Source organism: Gorilla gorilla, chromosome 7 (assembly GCF_029281585.2).
Source record: "Gorilla gorilla gorilla isolate KB3781 chromosome 7, NHGRI_mGorGor1-v2.1_pri, whole genome shotgun sequence".
Lineage (NCBI taxonomy): Eukaryota > Metazoa > Chordata > Mammalia > Primates > Hominidae > Gorilla > Gorilla gorilla.
The window spans coordinates 22,948,776-22,966,724 of record NC_073231.2 but is presented as its reverse complement, the minus strand read 5'-3'; the positions used below and the strand labels follow the sequence as shown (position 1 = coordinate 22,966,724).

Sequence of the window (17,949 nt, the reverse complement as noted above, 5' to 3'; positions counted from 1 at the left end):
AAAAGCAAGCATGAGTAACTACACTAATATCAGATAAAATAGACTTTAAGTCAAAAAGTGGCAAAGAAGGTAATTCTATAATGGTAGAGGGACCATTTCAGCAAGAAGATTAAACAGTTCTAAATATTTGTGCGCCCAACACTGGAGCATGCAGATATAGAAAGCAAACATTATTGAATCTAAAGGGAGAGACTGACTCCAGTAAAATCAGATTAGGTGTCTTCAACAACTGACTCTCAGCCTTGGACTGATCATCTAGCCAAATCATCAACAAAGAGATATTGGATTTAAACTTCGTTTTAGATCAAATGTGCTTGATAGACATTTACAGAACATATTGTCCAACAGCTACAGAATAAGTATTCTTATCACGTGGGACATTCTTGAGGCTAGACTATTTGTTATACAACAAAAGTAGTCTCAACGATTAAAAAAATAGAAATAATATCACCTATCTTCTCAGACCACGATGGAATAAAACTAGAAATCAACAATGAGAACTTTGGAAATTGTACAAATACAAGGAAATTAAGCCGCAATTATGAGCCATCATTGGATTTAAGGAGAAATGAGAAACAAAAAGCTTCTTGAAACAAATGAAAATGGGAACACAACATATCAAAATATGTGGGATACAGCAAAAGCCATGATAAAAGGATGTTTAATAGCAACAAATACTTACATGAAGAAAGTAGAAAGATTTTAAAGAACCTATTGATGCGCCTCAAGGAACTAGAAAAGCAAGAACAAACCAGATACAAAATTAACAGCAGGAAAGAATAAAGTCAGAGCAGAACTAAATTAGAGATGAAAAAAAAACGCTATACAAAGGATCAATGAAATGAAGAGTTGGGTTTTTTTTTTTTTTGAGAGAATAAACAAAATTCATAAATTGCTGGATAGACTAACCAAGATAAAAAAAGAAGACACAAATAAAATCCCAACCAAAAAAGGAGACAGTAAAACTTATATCCCACAAAAATAGAAGATTGTTAGAGGCTATCGTGAACAACTGAACAAATTGGAACCTACGGGAAACAGATTCGTTCCTGGACGTGAGGAAACTACCAATATTTGGCCATGAAGAAATAGAACACCTGAACAGATCAGTAATGAGTAATGAAACTGAGTCAGTAATAAAATGTCTTCTAACAGAGAAAAGCTTGAGCCCAGGAGTTTTTTACTGCTGAATGCTGCAAACTTACACAGAAGCTCTAACATCAGTTCTCCTCAAACTATTCCGAAAAATTGGAGAGGAGGGCTTTTTTCCTAGCTTGTTTCATGAGGCCAGAATTACCTTGATGCCAAAACCAGATAAGGATACAATAAGAAAACACTATAGGCCAGTATTCCTGACGAACTTAGATGCAAACTTCCTCAGCAAAATACCAGCACACCAAATCTAACAAATCAATAAAAAGATCATTCACTATGATCAAGTGGGTTTTATTCCAGGGATGGTAGGATGGTTTGTTATATGTAAATCAATAAACATGATATGTCACAAAAAGGTCAAAAATTATATTTTTAATATAATTATATATTTTTGCATCTCAAATGCAAAAAAAAGGGTTTCATAAAATTCAACATCCTTTCATAATAAAAAAACTCAATAAATTAGACATAGAAAGAACACATCATAGTAAACGCCATGTATGACAAAGCTGCAGCTAACTACATACTGAGGCAGAACTGAAATCCTTTCTTCTAAGAACTAAAACAAGATAAGGATGCTCACCTTCACCGCTCATATTCAACATAGTACTGGAAGTCCTAGCCAGAGTAACCAGGCAAAAGAAATGCATCCACATTTGAAAAGGGGAATTCAAATTGTCCCTTTTTCAGATAACATGATCTTATGTATAGAAGCACCTAAAGACTCTACCTGAAACTCTTAGATCTGATAGATGAACTCAGTAAAGTTTCAAGGTAAAAGATCAGTGTACACAACTCAGTAGTGTGTCTATTCTCTAATAATGAACTAGTTGAAAAAGAAATCAGGAAAGTAATCCCATTTATAACAGCTACAAAAGAAAAAACCTAGGAATAAATTTAACCCAGGAGTAATTTCATTCGATCCAGCAACCCCACTACTAAGTTTTTATCCAAATGGAAGGAAATTAATGTCAGAGTTGTAGGGCATCCCTGTACTTACTACAGTACTACTCTTGATAGCCAAGATATGGAATTAATCTTTGTCCATCAACTTATGAATACACAAAGAAAATGTAACACATATACATAATAGAATATTACTCTTCCATTAAAATGAAATCTTGGCATTTACGGTAACGTGGATAAAATTACATTTCATTATATTAAGTGAAATAAGTCAGGCATTGAAAGACACATATTGTATGTTCTCCCTCATGAGGGAGTTTAAGAAGTTGATATCATGGACATAGAGAGTAAAATGATATTTACCAGAGGCTGTGGATAGTGGTGGTGGTGGGATAAAGGGAGGTGAATCGAAACATATAGTTAGATAGAAGGAATAAGTCCTATTGTTTCATAGCACCGGAGGATGAATATAGTTTATAATTATTGAATATTTCAAAATAGCTAGAAGATTTGAAATGATCCCAACACAAAGATGTAGTAAATGTTTGAAGTGATGGATATCCAAAATATCCTGATTTGATTATTACACATTACATTCATATTTCAAAATATCACATATACCTCATAAATATGTATAGTTATTATGTATTAATGTTTTCTTAAACTTAGATTTCAGATAAACAATCTAATGAAACACTGTAAAGAACTAGAAAAGCACGGGAAAAAAACTCAACATTAGTGGAAGGAAACAATAAAGGTCAGAGCATAAAAAGTGAAGTTCAGATTTTAAGAAACAATTTAAAAGGTCAACAGAAATGAAAAGTTGGGTTATTTAAAACATTGGCAAAATTGGCAAGGCACAGTGGCTCACACCTGTAATCCCAGCACTTTGGGAGGCCGAGGTGGGTGGATCAGGAGGTCAGGAGATCGAGACCATCCTGGCCAACATGGTGAAACCCTGTCTCTACTAAAAATACAAAAATTAGCAGGGCGTGGTGGTGCATGCCTGTAGTCCCAGCTACAGGGGAGGCTGAGGCACAAGAATTGCTTGAACCCAGGAGGCAGAGGTTTCAGTGAGCCAAGATCGTTCCACTGCACTCCAGTCTGGGCAATAGAGGTAGACTCTGTCTCAAAAAAAAAAAAAAAAAGGCAAAATTGACAAACTTTTTGCTAGTCTAAGAAAAAAGACCAAAATCAATAAAATCAGAAACAAAAAAAGAGACATAACTACTGATACCACAGAACTACAACGAAACACAAAATCATTAGAGACTATTATGAAGAAGTATTCCCCAACTACTTGGAAAAACGAGAAGTGGAGGTATTTTTAGAAACATACAAACTACCAAGAAGATTCAAGAACCACGAAGTTCATCGGGAACTTTGAAGAAAGAAAAAACTTGAACAGACCAGTAATGAGTAATGAGATCAAAGCACTAATAAAATGGTCTCCCATCAAAGGGAAGCTCATGATCTGACAGTTTCACTGCTCAGTTCTGTCAGACATTTAAAGAAGAACCAGGCCAGATGCGGTGACTCACACCTGCAATCCTAGCACTTGGGGAGGCCAAAGCTAGCAGATCACGAGGTCAGAAGTTCGAGACCAGCCTGGCCAATATGGTGAAACCCTGTCTCTACTAAAAATAGAAAAAGTAGCCAGGTGTGGTGGCCTGTAGTCCCAGCAACTCGGGAAGCTGAGGCAGAAGAATCGCTTGAACCTAGGAGGTATAGGTTGCAGTCAGCCGAGATTGTGTCACTGCACTCCAGCCTGGGCAAGAGATCGAGACTCCGTCTCAAAAACAAAAAAAAAAATTATGTGTATTTAGATATATATTTTTATATACTATATATATTTATATAGTTTATATATATTTTATACTATATACATTATATATATATATATAGCCATGGTAACCAATATAGTATGGTACTGGCATGGAAATAGACACATTGGTCAGTGGAACAGAATAGAGAAACCTAGAAATCCATGCATTTGTAGCCAACTTAGTTTTGACAAAGGCTCCAAGAACATACTTTGAGGAATGGGGAGTTTTTTCAATAAATGGTGCTCAGAAAACTGGATATGCTTATGCAGAAGAATCAAACTAGACTCTTAACTTTCACAATTTACAAAAATCACCTCAACTTGGATTAAAGAGTTAAATGTAAGAACTAAAAATATGAAACTACTAGAAGAAAAGATTGGGGAAACACTTTACAATGTTGGGATGAGTAAAGATTTTGCAGGGGGTCGGCATAGGGAGAACCTGAAGACCAAGAAGCAGCAGCAGCAGGAACAGGCTGTACCAACGACAGAAGTAAGAGGTCTAGGCATGAGCGTTGCTGAGTCAAAATTCAAACTGGAGGAAAAAAAAGGTGTTATGTTAATGGGCACAAAAATACAGTTAGAAGGAACACGATGTATTGTTCAGTACTGCAGTAGAGTGACTATAGTTAACAATAATTTGTATATCTTAAAATAACTGATGGAGAGCAATTGAAATGTTCCCAACACAAAGAAGGGGTGAATTTTTGGGGTGATGGATGTCCCTTTTGCCCTGTTCTGATTATTATACAATATATACGTATATCAAGATATTACATGTACTCTAAAAATATATATAGCTATTATGTTTCAGTTTTTAAAAACTCTGTTTATATGTAGCATAATAAAATATTTTGTGTCTTTAAAACAAAATTAAAGGAATAACTAAAGGAATCTGTATGGGAGAACTGATCTTGTGTGTAGAGGATCTTCAGGACTCTACAAAAGAAAAAACCTATTAGGACTAAAGACGTTCAGCAAGGCTGCAAAATACAAGTTGAGCATTTGCAAAACAATTGCATTTCTATATACTAGCAATGAACATTAAAAGTGAAATAATTTTACAGTAGCATAAAAAAAATCAAGATATTAGAGAATAAATTTAACAAAATAAGTTCAAGTGAAACTATAAAATACTGAAAAAAGGAACTGTAAAAGTGGAAAGATATTTTATAGTCATGTATTGGAACTTTAGTGTTAAGACTGAAGTACTCTCCAAACTGATCTTCAGATTCAACAGAATCACTGTGAAAATCCAAGTTCACTTTGTATATGTATGTAAAGAAATGGACAGACAAATCCTGAAATTTATGTGGAAATGTGAAGGGCCCAGAATAGTCAAAATGTAGAAAAAGAGGCAAAAAATTGGAGGACTCCTGATTTCTCCATTTCAAAACCTATCAAACCATGCTGCAGAATAATAAGATGCAAATAAATGGGAAAATATTTCATGTTCATGGACTGGAAGACTTAATTTTTTTATATATTATACTATACAAAGTAATCTACAGATTCAACACAATTACTATCAAAATCTCAATAACATTTATCCCAGAGATGGAAAATATTCTAAAAATCATTTGAGAGTTCAAGGTACCCCAAATAATCATAACAATTTTGAAAAAGAACAGAGTTAGAGTACTCATATGTTATTTTAAACATGTTATAAAACTACAGTAGTCAAAATAGTGTGGAACTGGCATAAGGACAGGCTAATGGAATAGAATAGAGTGCACAAATCCTCAAATCTTCAACAAGAGTGCTAAGACCACTCATTGGGGAAATGTCACACTTTTTAAAAAATGGTAGTGTGAATACAGTATCTTCATGCAAAAAAAGAGAAGTAGGACCCTTATATCACACAGCGTATAAAAATTATCTCAATGTTTTAAAGACCTAAATGTAATCCTGCAACTATAAAATCCTGAGAAAAAAACATAGGGGAAAAACATCACGTTATTGTATGTGCTGGCAATTTCTTCACTGTGACACCGGAAGCACAGGCAACAAAAACAAAAATGGGACTACATCAGACTTAAACTTCTGTGCCTTAAAACAAAGGGGTGTGTAAAGGCAACCTACAGAATAGAATAAAATATTTACAAATCATATACCTATAAGGAGTTAATATCAGACTGTGTAAAGAACTTCTATATTTCCACATCTAAAAATCAAATATCCTGATTTTAAAAGGGGAAAAATACTTTAATAGATATTTATCCAAAGATGGTCTAGAAATGTTCACAAGGGCTGGGCACAGTCTCTCATGCCTGTAATCCCAGCACTTTGGAAGGCCAAGGTGGGCAGATCACCTGAGGTCAAGGGTTCGAGACCAGCCTGTGCAACATGGTGAAGCCCCATCTCTACTAAAAATACAAAAAATTAGCCGGGCATGATGGTGGGCACCTGTAATCCCAGCTACTTGGGAGGCCGAGTCAGGAGAAACAGTTGAACTTGGGAGGCGGAGGTCACAGTGAGCAAAGATTGTGCCACTGCCACTGCACTCCAGCCTGGGCCATGAGAGCAAAACTCCATTTCAAAAAAAGAATAAAAGAAGTGTTCACAAGCATGTGAAAACATACTCAACATTCTCTAATCTAGAAATGCAAATAAAAACTACAATTGGGTATCACCTGATACCCACTAGGATCATTGCTATCAAAAAAAATAGAAAATATTTTTGGCAAGGATGTAGACAAATTGGAAATGTACTGTTGTAGGAAGTGTAAAATGGTGCAATCACTATGGAAAATAGCTTGGAGGGTCCACAAGAAAATGAGAAATGTAACTATCATATGATACACCAATCTCATTTCTGCATGTATATATATAAAAAGTTTAAAGCTGGATTTTGAAGAGATACTTGCCCACCCATGTTCGTAGCCACACTTTTCACATTAACCAAGAAGTAGAAGCAGACCAAATGTTCATCCACAGATTTACGTATAAATAAAATGTGGTCTCTACATAAAATGGAAAATCGTTCAGCCTTAAAAAGGAAAGAAATCCTATCACATGCTACAACATGGATGAACCTTGAGGACATTATGCTAAGTGAAATAAGCCAGTCACAAAAAGAAAAAATATGATTCCATTTATTTGAGGTAAGTAAAGATGTTAAATTCATATAAACAGAAAGTAGAACATTGGTTACAAGTGGCTGGCATGAAGGGGAGAAGAGGAGCTCTTTAATGGGTATAGAGTTTGAGATTAGTGAGATGAAAAAGTTTTGGAATTCTATTCCACAACAGTGTGAATATACTAATGTGAAACAGTACTGAACTGAATGCTTAAAACTGTTAACATGGTAAACTCAGTGCAAAGCTTCAGTAATCAAGAGTTATGCTGATATAAAGCTCAACAGCTAGATCATTGCAGTATAATCAAGTGTCTAAAAATAATCCCATACATTTATGGTCTGTTGATTTCAAAAAGAGTTTCAAAACAATTTGGTGGGGGAAAAGTAGTCTTTCGAGTAAATGATGTCGTAACAACTGAATATGCACATGTAAAAGAATGAAGTTGAATCTCTGCTTTCTATCATACAAAAATGAACTCAAAATCGGTCAAATATCTAAATATAAGAGCTAATGCTACAAAATTTTTTGGAGTAAATCTTTGTGATGTTGGATTAGGCAATGATTTCTTAGATATAAAATACACAAGTAAGAAAATAAAACACAGGTAAACTGGATTTCACCTAATTAAAACCTTTTGTGCTTCAAAGTGATAGGGACAGGAGGCAGGGAAATTCTGGGCAGAAGAGGATGGGTCCCCAGTGAGGGCTGCACCCTCAAGCTGAAAAGCCTGATATGGTGGCCCAAAGTGAGAACTTACATCCCTGATTTCCTGCTCAAATGTTGCCTTTTCCAAAACCACCCATGGCCTGCTCTGCCCCCCATTCCTGTGCCCATGAAAGCCCCAGCCTCAGCCAGCAGACAGAGGAGAAGCAGCTGGACATTGGAGACTACAGCTGGATGTCAGAGAGAAGTGGCTTGACTTCAGAGGGACAGTCTGACAGCATAACTTCTGAGAAGAATCTGGCCAGAGACAGCCAGACTTCAGTGGCGTTTACCTTCCCACTCTGTCCCCTTTTCAGCTCCCCTTCCTGCTGAGAGCCACTTCCATCAGCAATAAAATTTCCTGCATTTATCATCCTCCAATTTGTTTGTGCAACCTCTTTTCTCCTGGATGCTGGTAAAGACCCAGGTGCCCCAAGTGTGGTTGCATAAGGCTGTCACAGTGATCCTTTGCCCTTGCTGGCAGAAGGCAGCCATCTCACACAAAAAGGCAGAGGATCCACTGAGCTGTTAACACTTAAGCCATATGCAGACAGCCAAGCTAAAAGAGCACCCAAACACTTCCTCTGGGACTTCAGGGGTCACTGGCACCCCTCCCCAGATGTTGCTGCGGGACCAGTACAGAGTTCACTCCTGCTGGTGCCCGAAGGCATCTGCCCGAGCTGCCATACCCACTCACCTGTTTGCTCCCTCCAGCAAGGGGTGGAACACAGCAGATTTGAGTGAGTGGAGTTGGCTGACTCCAGTGCTCATATACTCCCATTTCTGCCCATGAAGGGCTCAGGGAAATATCCTGCTTCAAAAGGACATCATCAAGAAAGTGAAAGGAAAAAAACGAAAAGACCCACAGAATGGGAAAAAATATTTTTAAAGTACATATCTGATAAGGAAATTATATCTAGAATGTGTAAAGAAGTCTTACAACTCAATAATAAAAATATAAATATTCCAATAAGAAAGGAAAATAGGATTTTAACAGGCCTTTCTCTAAAGAAGATATACAAATGGCTAATTAGCACATGAAAAAAAGCTGAGGGTCATTAGTCATTAGGGAAATGCAAATCAAAACCATAGCATACCCGTTCATACCCATAACAATACCTAAAGTAAAAGGGACAGATGTTAGTGTCTGTGAGGTTGGAGGGAAACTGGAACCCTCATTCGCTGCTCGTGGGAATGTGAAATGGTGCAGCCACTTTGGAAATGAGTCTGGCAGTTCCTTAAATGAATAAACAAGATTACCATAGGACTCAATAATCCCACTCCTAAATATATGCCCAGGAAGAATGAAAACATGTTTACACAGAAACTTATACATGAATATTTATAGCAGCATTATTTATAGTAGCCAAAAAGAGAAAACAGTCTAAATATTCATCAATTTATAAATGAAGAAACACAATTGGTATATCCATACAATGGAATGTTGTTTAGAAATAAAAGGACATTAAATACTGATTTATGCAACAACATGGATGAACTTGGAAAACATGTTAAGTAAAAGAAGCTAGTCATAAAAGGCTACGTTTTATATGATTCCATTTATTTCAAATGTCCTGAGTAGGCAAATCTGTATAAAGAAAATGCAGATTTGTGCTTGCCAGATGATCCCTAGTGAGGGTGGTGGAAGAGATTTGGAGAATAAGTGCTGGTGGGTATGGAGTTTCTTTAGGGAGTAAATGTTCTGAATGTAGATAGTGGTGGTGATCGCACAACTTTATTAAAAATCACTGAATTATATGGTTCAAAAGAATATACTGTGAATTGTATTTTAATAAAGCTGATACTTTTTTAAAGTTATAGTAGTTGATGCTATCATCATGTAACAAAATTAACACACTTTTTTAAGAGAAAAATTTTCATCTTTATACTCATATTTTAGTGTACTTTTACAAAGAAGTTTATTAATAATTCATTTAAAGCAGATAATGTTACAAGCAGTTGAATTTTGCAGATCACATATCAAAAAATAGTTTTGGTGATTAACTGATAACTAAATTAGACCTTCCTTTATTTTTATTTAAAGCAAAGAATTAAACACCACCTGACTTGGAAAAAGATTTGTTACCTAGTCATTATTTATTCATCTCCCCAGAACATATCTAAAAAGGCATTGCCAAGGTATATCATAATGACTGTTCATTGTATGTGTTATTTTTTTACCTTGAGACACCTTGTTTGACCTGATACACTCGGAAAGGATTGGGAAAACTGAGTTATTGTCGTCTTCAATATACTGTTGCAAAACAATATTTTTCATTGAAGTTGCTTTCTGTGCTTTAAACTAATTTTCAGCAAAACTTTTGAACTGCAGATTTGATTTATTTAACTTATGAGAAATATCTACTAAATAAGTTAGCTGACAAAGCCACTTCTGTCAAACCATTTTTTTCAGTGTTTCGTACAAACTCTTTGCATTCTTTGCTGATGAAAGAGGCAAGGTTTTTAACAACAACAACAACAACAACAATGTCAGCACTGTCATTGTAACTGTTTAGACAGCTTGAGTGGGACGAATTGTTTTATTTTGTGAAACAGGAGAACGGTGGCTGGGAAAGGGGAGGTGGGAAGTGATGACTCCTAGGGCACACAGGTGTATGTTCTCAGGCAAATCTGTCTTTGAATTTGAGGTTGTGTATACATATTCCCTTAAAATGATGCCTGTGCATCTTCTTGAAAGTCTTCCTCTGTTACCCGGGCTGGAATGCAGTGGCACAATTATGGCTCACTGTAACCTCAACATCCTGGGCTCAAGCGATCCTTGCACCTCAGCCTCCAGAGTAGCTGGGACTGCAAAGCACGTGTCTTCACACCCAGCTAATTTTCATATTGTTTCTAGAGAGGGATGTTACCCAGGCTAGTCTTGATCTCCCGGGCTCAAGTGATCCTCCTGCCTGGGTCTCCCAGGCAGTGTTGGGATTACAGGCATGAGCCACCATGCCTGGCCTCCTTTATATTTATTTTTATTTATTTATTTATTTACTGAACTGGAGTCTCTATCGCTCAGGCTGGAGTGCAGTGGCACATTCTTGGCTTACTGTAACCTCCACCTCCCGAGTTCAAGTGATTCTTCTGCCTCAGCCCCCTGCGTAGCTGGGGTTACAGGCGCCCGCCATGACATCCGGCTATTTTTTTGTGTGTGTGTTTTCAGTAGAGACAGGATTCTATTATGTTGGCCAGGCTGTTCTCAATCTCCTGACCTCAAGTGATCCGCCTGTCTCGGCCTCCCAAAGTGCTGGGATTATAGGTGTGAGCCACCGCAGCTGGCCTCTGCTACTTTTTAAAAGTCTACCTCCAGAAGTCTGCTTTCTCATTTTGAATACTGTAGGTATTCAAATGAATTCAGTAGGTGCTGTTCCAACCTACTGTTAGCCTTTTACAAAAGAATAGCGTGGCCTTGAAAAGCATACATTTATGCATGGTAGTAGTGTATACAGGTATATTTATTTATTTGGATGGTTGGTTTTTTTATTTTTTATTTATTTATCTGTTTTGAGACGGAGTCTTGCTCTTGTTTCCCAGGCTGGAGTGCAGTGGCACGATCTCTGCTCACTGCAACCTCCACCTGCCGGGTTCAAGCAGTTATTCTGCCTCAGCCTCCCAAGTAGCTGGAGTTACAGGCGGCCGCCACTGCACCCGGCTAATTGATGTATTTTTCAGTAGAGACGGGGTTTCACCATGTTGGCCAGGCTGGTCTAGAACTCCTGACCTCGTGATCCACCTGCCTCGGCCTCCCAAAGTGCTGGGATTACAGGCTTGAGCCACCGTGCCCGGTCACAGGTATATTACGATGTTGGTACACTTTGTATTCACTTGGACTACATTTTGCTAGAGATGATACCTGTGACACTTCTCTGTGCTCTGCGTTCCTCTCCTGCACTCGTAACAGATGTATCTTGCTGTCTATGTGGAACCTAAGAATCCTCCACAGCTAGCAGCTTCTACTAGTTGTTTGGAACTAGAATAAGAGGTGATTCTCTGTGATAACAATTTTGTTAATTTTCTTAGTTTGTTTATATCTTTGCTCTTTTTGTAGTTTGGATTTTCTAATTACTTTATTAAAGCGATTTCCTTTTGTTAAAGTTTATTGTCCTTAAACCAGCTTGGAGACGTGCTGGGAGATAATTTTCCATGGGTCTCACACTTTCCTGTATGTTTTGCGAACAGAGGCTGTGACTGCCTTTGTTCTTGTCTATCTTTTCAAGATTATTTCTATATACAGTGAGTAGGTTTGGAAGATGCTGTAGTGACTTCACAGCAGCGGTCAGGTTTGCATATCTCCCTGGAAGGTAGAGCTGGTATCTCCCGCTAGTGCAAAGGGATAGGCATATTTCCCATGATTAAAGATTCCAGCTCCTGAAGGTTAGGGTTTCTCTCCTATAATGCAACACACTGCATGTGCAGGTGGCCTGTGGCATTATTCAAGTTGCTCTGTGACATTTGGGACTTGGGGAGCTAGAGCCCAGTGGTCACAAGATAATGTTGATATTCTGGCTGCCCCTGTTAGTGTAAGTAATAAATACCTTGTCTCTCACCCAGGAGACTTCTTTCCTCTGCTAGCATTTTATTAGCTTGTGACAGGCTGACTTGTTAGCTTGAAAGTTGTGTAAATCTCAGATCCTTCACAGGTCTTGATAGTATGTAGGTAACACAAATAAATGCATAAACAGCTCAGTTCAGCTCAGAAATGTCCGTTTTTACCCATGTTTTTCATTAAAAACTATATTATATATTGTATAAATGTAGTGTCGGTTTTTCAAGTTTTTTTCTACATTATGATAAGTTTTTGGTATGAGTTTGCTATTTATATTTAATGAGAATTTTAAAAGCATAATAAACCATGTTTTTAGTGCACTAAAATTGTATGTATGTTTATATAAACCTGTGTTTGGTTTGTTTTTGTTTTTTGAGATACAGTTGCACTCTGTCACCCAGGCTGGAGTGCAGTAGTGCAGTCTCGACTCACTGCAACCTCTGCCTCCTGGGTTCAAGTGATTCTCATGCCTCAACCTCCCGAGTAGCTGGGACTACAGGCACTTGCCACCACGCCTGGCTAAATTTTGTATTTTTAGTAGAGACAGCATTTTGCCATGTTGGCCAGGCTGGTCTCAAACTCTTGACCTCAAGTAATCCACGCACCTCAGCCTCCCAAAGTGCTGGGATTACAGACGTGAGTCACGAGCCACTGTGCCCAGCCCTGTATTTGTAAATAGATGTCTAGTTATGTTTTTTGTTTGTTTGTTTTTTGTTGTTGTTTTGAGATGGAGTCTCGCTCTGTCACCCACGCTGGAGTGCAGTGGCGCCATCTCCGCTCACTGCAACCTCTGCCTCCCGGGTTCAAGCGATTCTCCTGCCTCAGCCTCCCGAGTAGCTGAGACTACAGGTGCATGCCACCATGCCCAACTAATTTTTTGTATTTTTAGTAGAGACGGGGTTTTTACTAAACATGTTAGTAGTGGACAGGCTTTCTGCTAAACATAGCCCCGTTAGCCAGGATGGTCTCTATCTCCTGACCTCGTGATCTACCCACCTCGGCCTCCCAAAGTGTGGAGATTATAGGCGTGAGCCACCGCACCTGGCTTAGTTATGTTTTTAAAAACAAATTATTGGTCTGCCTCATCATATATTTATGAATCAGTCTTAATTCCATGAATGTCATAGTGATGTGCTGTTTGCCTCTGTTTCAGAATATTGGAAAGAAGATGACCTGTCAGGAGTTCATTGCAAATCTGCAAGGGGTGAATGAGGGTGTTGATTTCTCCAAGGATCTGCTGAAAGTAAGCATGGAACTATTGGTTTTTAGTGTATGCTTGTATTTCTGTTTGCTGCTTACAGCTTAATCCTAAGTAGGCTAAGGATCACTTAAGTATTTTGCTTTTTGCTTTTGGTTTTATTGGTGATGTTTCTTTTAAGCCTTGTCCTTGATTTTTCGTGCTGCAAAGTACCTTAAGTTGATAATTTCTAGAAGTCTGCATTATAATCAATAATACTGAGGTAAGTAAATTTGGAATGGTTGGTGAAACAAATAGTGAGTGGCAGTTTTTGTTCGATTTATTTGTAAATAGACTATCAGAATTTAAGGAAGATCCCAAAGGTATATGCACTACGGAAACAGAGTAGCATTTGCAGGCTATAATGGAAACAGTTCCAACTGTGTTCAATCCCTAGTCTCAGAGCCACACAGGTTGTCTCTGGAAATAGATTAAATTAAATTCTCAGTAATTGTAGAATGCCTGAATTATTTGCATTCAGCTTTATTATTGGTAACATCAGCATGTTTTTCCCCCTCATCAGATTGTTTTCAAGGAGACAACAAAATCAACTTTGGAATTCATGCATTCTCCAGCATTGTAAATGAGATGGGCATTTGATTGAGTACAAAATAATGATAACTTGAGTATTTGGGGGGTTGTAGGATAAGATTGTATACATTGAGAATGTGGTTTTTACAGTTCTCTATTTGATTCTAGCCTTTTAAAAAACTTAGTACACATATAGGTTTCTTTTGGAATCAATTTCTTTAAATGAATTTTCAAGAAAGGTGACATTTGAATCAGCTATGGTATGGAAATGTATGATATGATATGGAAATGTTGAAAGAGAAGTCCTTTGTTGTGTTTTATGTAACTTTTAAGCTACATAGAATAGAGTTCTGCCAGATTTGGAAAGACTTATCTACTACGGTAAATGAAAGAAGGCATTACGATGTGGTATTACGACATTCTTAGTCTTACTAATTTTATTTGCAGCACATTACAAAAAATTATGAAAAAAAAGCAGGAAGAAAAGTAGCTTTAATTTATGGAGTAAAGAAGGCATTTTTTTTAGGTCCTTTGTACAGCAAGTGCTGCCATTTCTAAAGGTATAAATCCAAATGGGAGCGGGAGATAAATGGTGCAGGATTGTGACGTGATAAAGATGTTTTACATCTTCCATTGAATCTGTATGGTGTTAACAAGACTTTTTTCAGTCTAGTGATATTTGCATGGAAAATTATGGAGTCTCTCTAAGAGAGGATTTGTGAGGCTTTTATCAACTTATGTCAGAAATGAAAGTTGACAGGAAAATTTTCATAGTGAAGCTTTTAGAATTTAGTGGTAGAATTATGGTAACCTGCGTGACTGTTGGCAAATTATTGGCTAATTTAGAGCATGTTTGGCGGAGCTGTATGAAACCATGTATGGTTAATATACAGTCCAGAGGCTACTGTTCACCTTGAGTAAACGTGTTCTTTGACTTCCTCTACCAAGAATTTGCCATATGATTTGTTGCTGTTGTGCAATGAGATTATGTTTATAAATCTCATGGGAAAGTATGTATTATTTGTTTTTTTGTTGTGAGAAGATGATAGTGAAATGATACCGAAAATGGTGGTGGTTAGCATGGTAATTGTCAAGTGAAATATTGATTCTCTTCCATAACAAACCCCAGCCGCTCACCCACCCAAGATAGTTTTCCATTTCAGTAGGAATGGGTTTTACTGAAAATTTCAGTAAGAAAAGGTTTTCTTTAAACCATGTTTGTTTCATTCCTCTATTCTGTGTGCTGTTCGGTTTTCCTTCCGTTTCCTCCCTTTCTTCCTGCCTTCCTTTTCTCCTGGTTTCTTTTTATTTCTGTCTTTTACTTTCTCTTTGGCTTTCTATTTTTCTTTTGGTGTCTTTTTTTCTCATTCTCTTTCTCTTAGGATAGCTGTCGCTGGATTCCCTGCTGAGATAAATTATTGGGTGGAGTATATACTTGAATTCTGGGGGAAAATATTGTTACATATGTGCTACACAGATACATACATACATAGAAACTTTTCAAAGTTTGGTGTCATCTTACAGGTTTTTAATATCATGGTCATTCTCTCTTTCTTTGTCACCTTTCCAATCTGCATGTTACAGGCATGTGTGACATTAAGGTTTTTTTTTGTGAAATAAAAGGAAAAATTATGACCTTTATTAGGTTTCCTCATAATCATATATAGAAACTGCTAGATTCAATATTAAAAAAGCTTAAAGTTACATAAACTGAAGCTTTTATTGTTATGTATTGACCTTGATACTTTTAGATTAATTTGGTTCATAAGTAACATTTGGATTTATGTCTGTTCAGATTTCTTTGGCCCAGAAGTAACATTTGTACTTTAATGTCTGTTGTTCCATGTCATTTTGTAGCTGGGAACATTTATTGAAGGTCTGCTGTGTGTTTACTAGGTGTTGTGGGATTGGAGAAGATGCTGAAACCAAATGGGCACCTGTCCTCAGAGATCACAGACTACTGAGAAATATTGGAGGTGTCTTTCTCCATAAAATGAACAGTTATTCCATGTTGAAATAAAAGTATAAGCCAAATTCTGTCTTTTCGTTGTTGTAGTTGCTTTCTGAAGAGAAAGGGTTAAGAAAAAATAGACCTTGACATATTTAAATGTGTGAGAAATGAGAAGCTTGTGTAAAGTCCTTTAATTCAGTTAATTTAATTAATATTTTGCTTCTGAATTTGCCTTATACTGTATTGAAGGGATAGATGATACATTGGGCCTTTTTTTTAGTTTAAAATTCCATTGCAGTTTTCGTTGTTTACTCAAATAACCTAAACCGATATTTGACTTTTTTTCCCCTACAGGGTGTTTACAGGGTAAGATATGGATATCTGTAATAAAGGTGAAATAAGTTGGATATCAGAAGACAACCAGTGATAGGATATTACTTAGGTTCTTCAAAGCAGAAGGCTGGCAGGAGGTGATGTTTGAGATGGTGTATTAGTCCGTTCTCCCACTGCTGTAAACAAATACCTGATACTGAGTAATTCATAAAGAACAGAGGTTTATTTTGGTCATGGTTCTGCGGGCTGTACAGAAAGCACGATGCTGGCATCTGCTTGGCTTCTAGGGAGGCCTCAGGAAACTTAAAATCGTGGCAGAAGGGGAGGCAGGCACATCTTAAGTGGCTGGAGCAGGAGGAAGAGAGGAAGGAAGGAGGTGCTACACACTGTTAAATAACCATAGCTCAGGAGAGCTCAGTTGTCATCATGAGAACAGCACCAAGGGGATGGTGCTAACCCATTCATGAGAGCTCCGCCCTCCTGATCCAATCACCTCCCACCAGACCCCACATCCAGTACTATGGATTATTCTTCAACATGAGTTTTGGTGAGGACACAAACCATGTCAGATGGCCTTTTGAAGTATAGGTAAAAGACTTGTTATCTTGGTTATTATTCCATTGCATTTCCTGCCCCTTCTTTCACCCAAAGACATTCTCATATTTACCCCTCTCAACTACATGACCAAATCAAGACAGTCATTCATGTAACAAAATAGGCCAGATCATCTGGTATGATTCACATAGTACAGATAAACACAGAAAAATTTGTTATTGTCTTACAAGTTTCTGATTAACCCTGTGATCATGTTTCTACCGGCTCCGCCCATCCCAGCGGTTGGATGTGGTTTGTATTCAAGCATCCTTGGGGACAATGGAAGAGAAAGGGGAGGTTCCGCTTTGGGTCTGATAGATTTCGTAAAACATTCATATGGCTCTAATAAGTATTACAGGTACTAACGACGTGAATAAAGAGGGATAAGAATGTGGAATGCGGGCTAGCTCTGTATTGTAGGCTGTGTTTTGAGAGACAGTACGGTATGAGGATTGAGATTATGATTTGAGAACTGTACTGACTGGGTTCTAATACCAGGTTCTGTCTCTTAATAGTCGGGGGACTACGTCAAGTAAATAGTGTATTTCAATATCCTCATCTATAAAATGGGAGATTTTAGAGTCCTCACATGTAGTAAGTATTGTCTGTTAGCTATTAAAACTTTTTATTTTTGATATTATTTTACTTAGCCTAAAGTGGGCTGGAAGGGGCCCTATCCCTTCCTGCAGGTATCTGGGTTTAAGACTTTTTAGAGGCGAGTGAGATTAGCGGCAGTAGTCAAAACCTCTACCCACCATCCCTTTTTAGCTTGCTGCTTTCCAAAGATACATAGCCTCTGCTCTTTGAAAGGAAGCACCTGTGACTTTGGCTGAAAATGAATCTTGCTTAACCCTTACCTTTTTACCTTGTTAACAGCCTCTTTCTCCTGGGCCTATCCCTCCTCCCACATTTTTAAACCTGACGTTTGATTTGTGTTTTTAGTGACTTCCCTCTTTGATGCTACAAGAGGGGAAGTACTAGGGTACATTGGCTCTTGGACTGGTCCTGGAATCTTGAAGAACCTTTGAGGAAGCAAACTAGTTCATATTCTCCTAAGATCCCAAGATTATCCTGGAATATTGA

General features: G+C 37.6%; 1 protein-coding gene across 15 annotated transcripts in view; it reads left to right on the top strand.

The window, feature by feature from the left end:
• Positions 1–17,949, top strand: part of PSD3 (pleckstrin and Sec7 domain containing 3) — a 547,860-nt gene that overhangs the window by 306,844 nt on the left and 223,067 nt on the right. For 11 of the 15 annotated variants that reach the window (XM_055349507.2, XM_055349521.2, XM_031013674.3 and 8 more), the window contains one exon: positions 13,374–13,463. In XM_055349507.2, the coding sequence (XP_055205482.2) occupies positions 13,374–13,463 (90 nt within the window). Of the gene's footprint in view, positions 1–13,373; positions 13,464–15,845; positions 16,020–17,949 lie in introns of those variants that run through there. The other 4 variants (XM_055349511.2, XM_055349512.2, XM_055349520.2 and 1 more) reach the window with 2 other exon arrangements.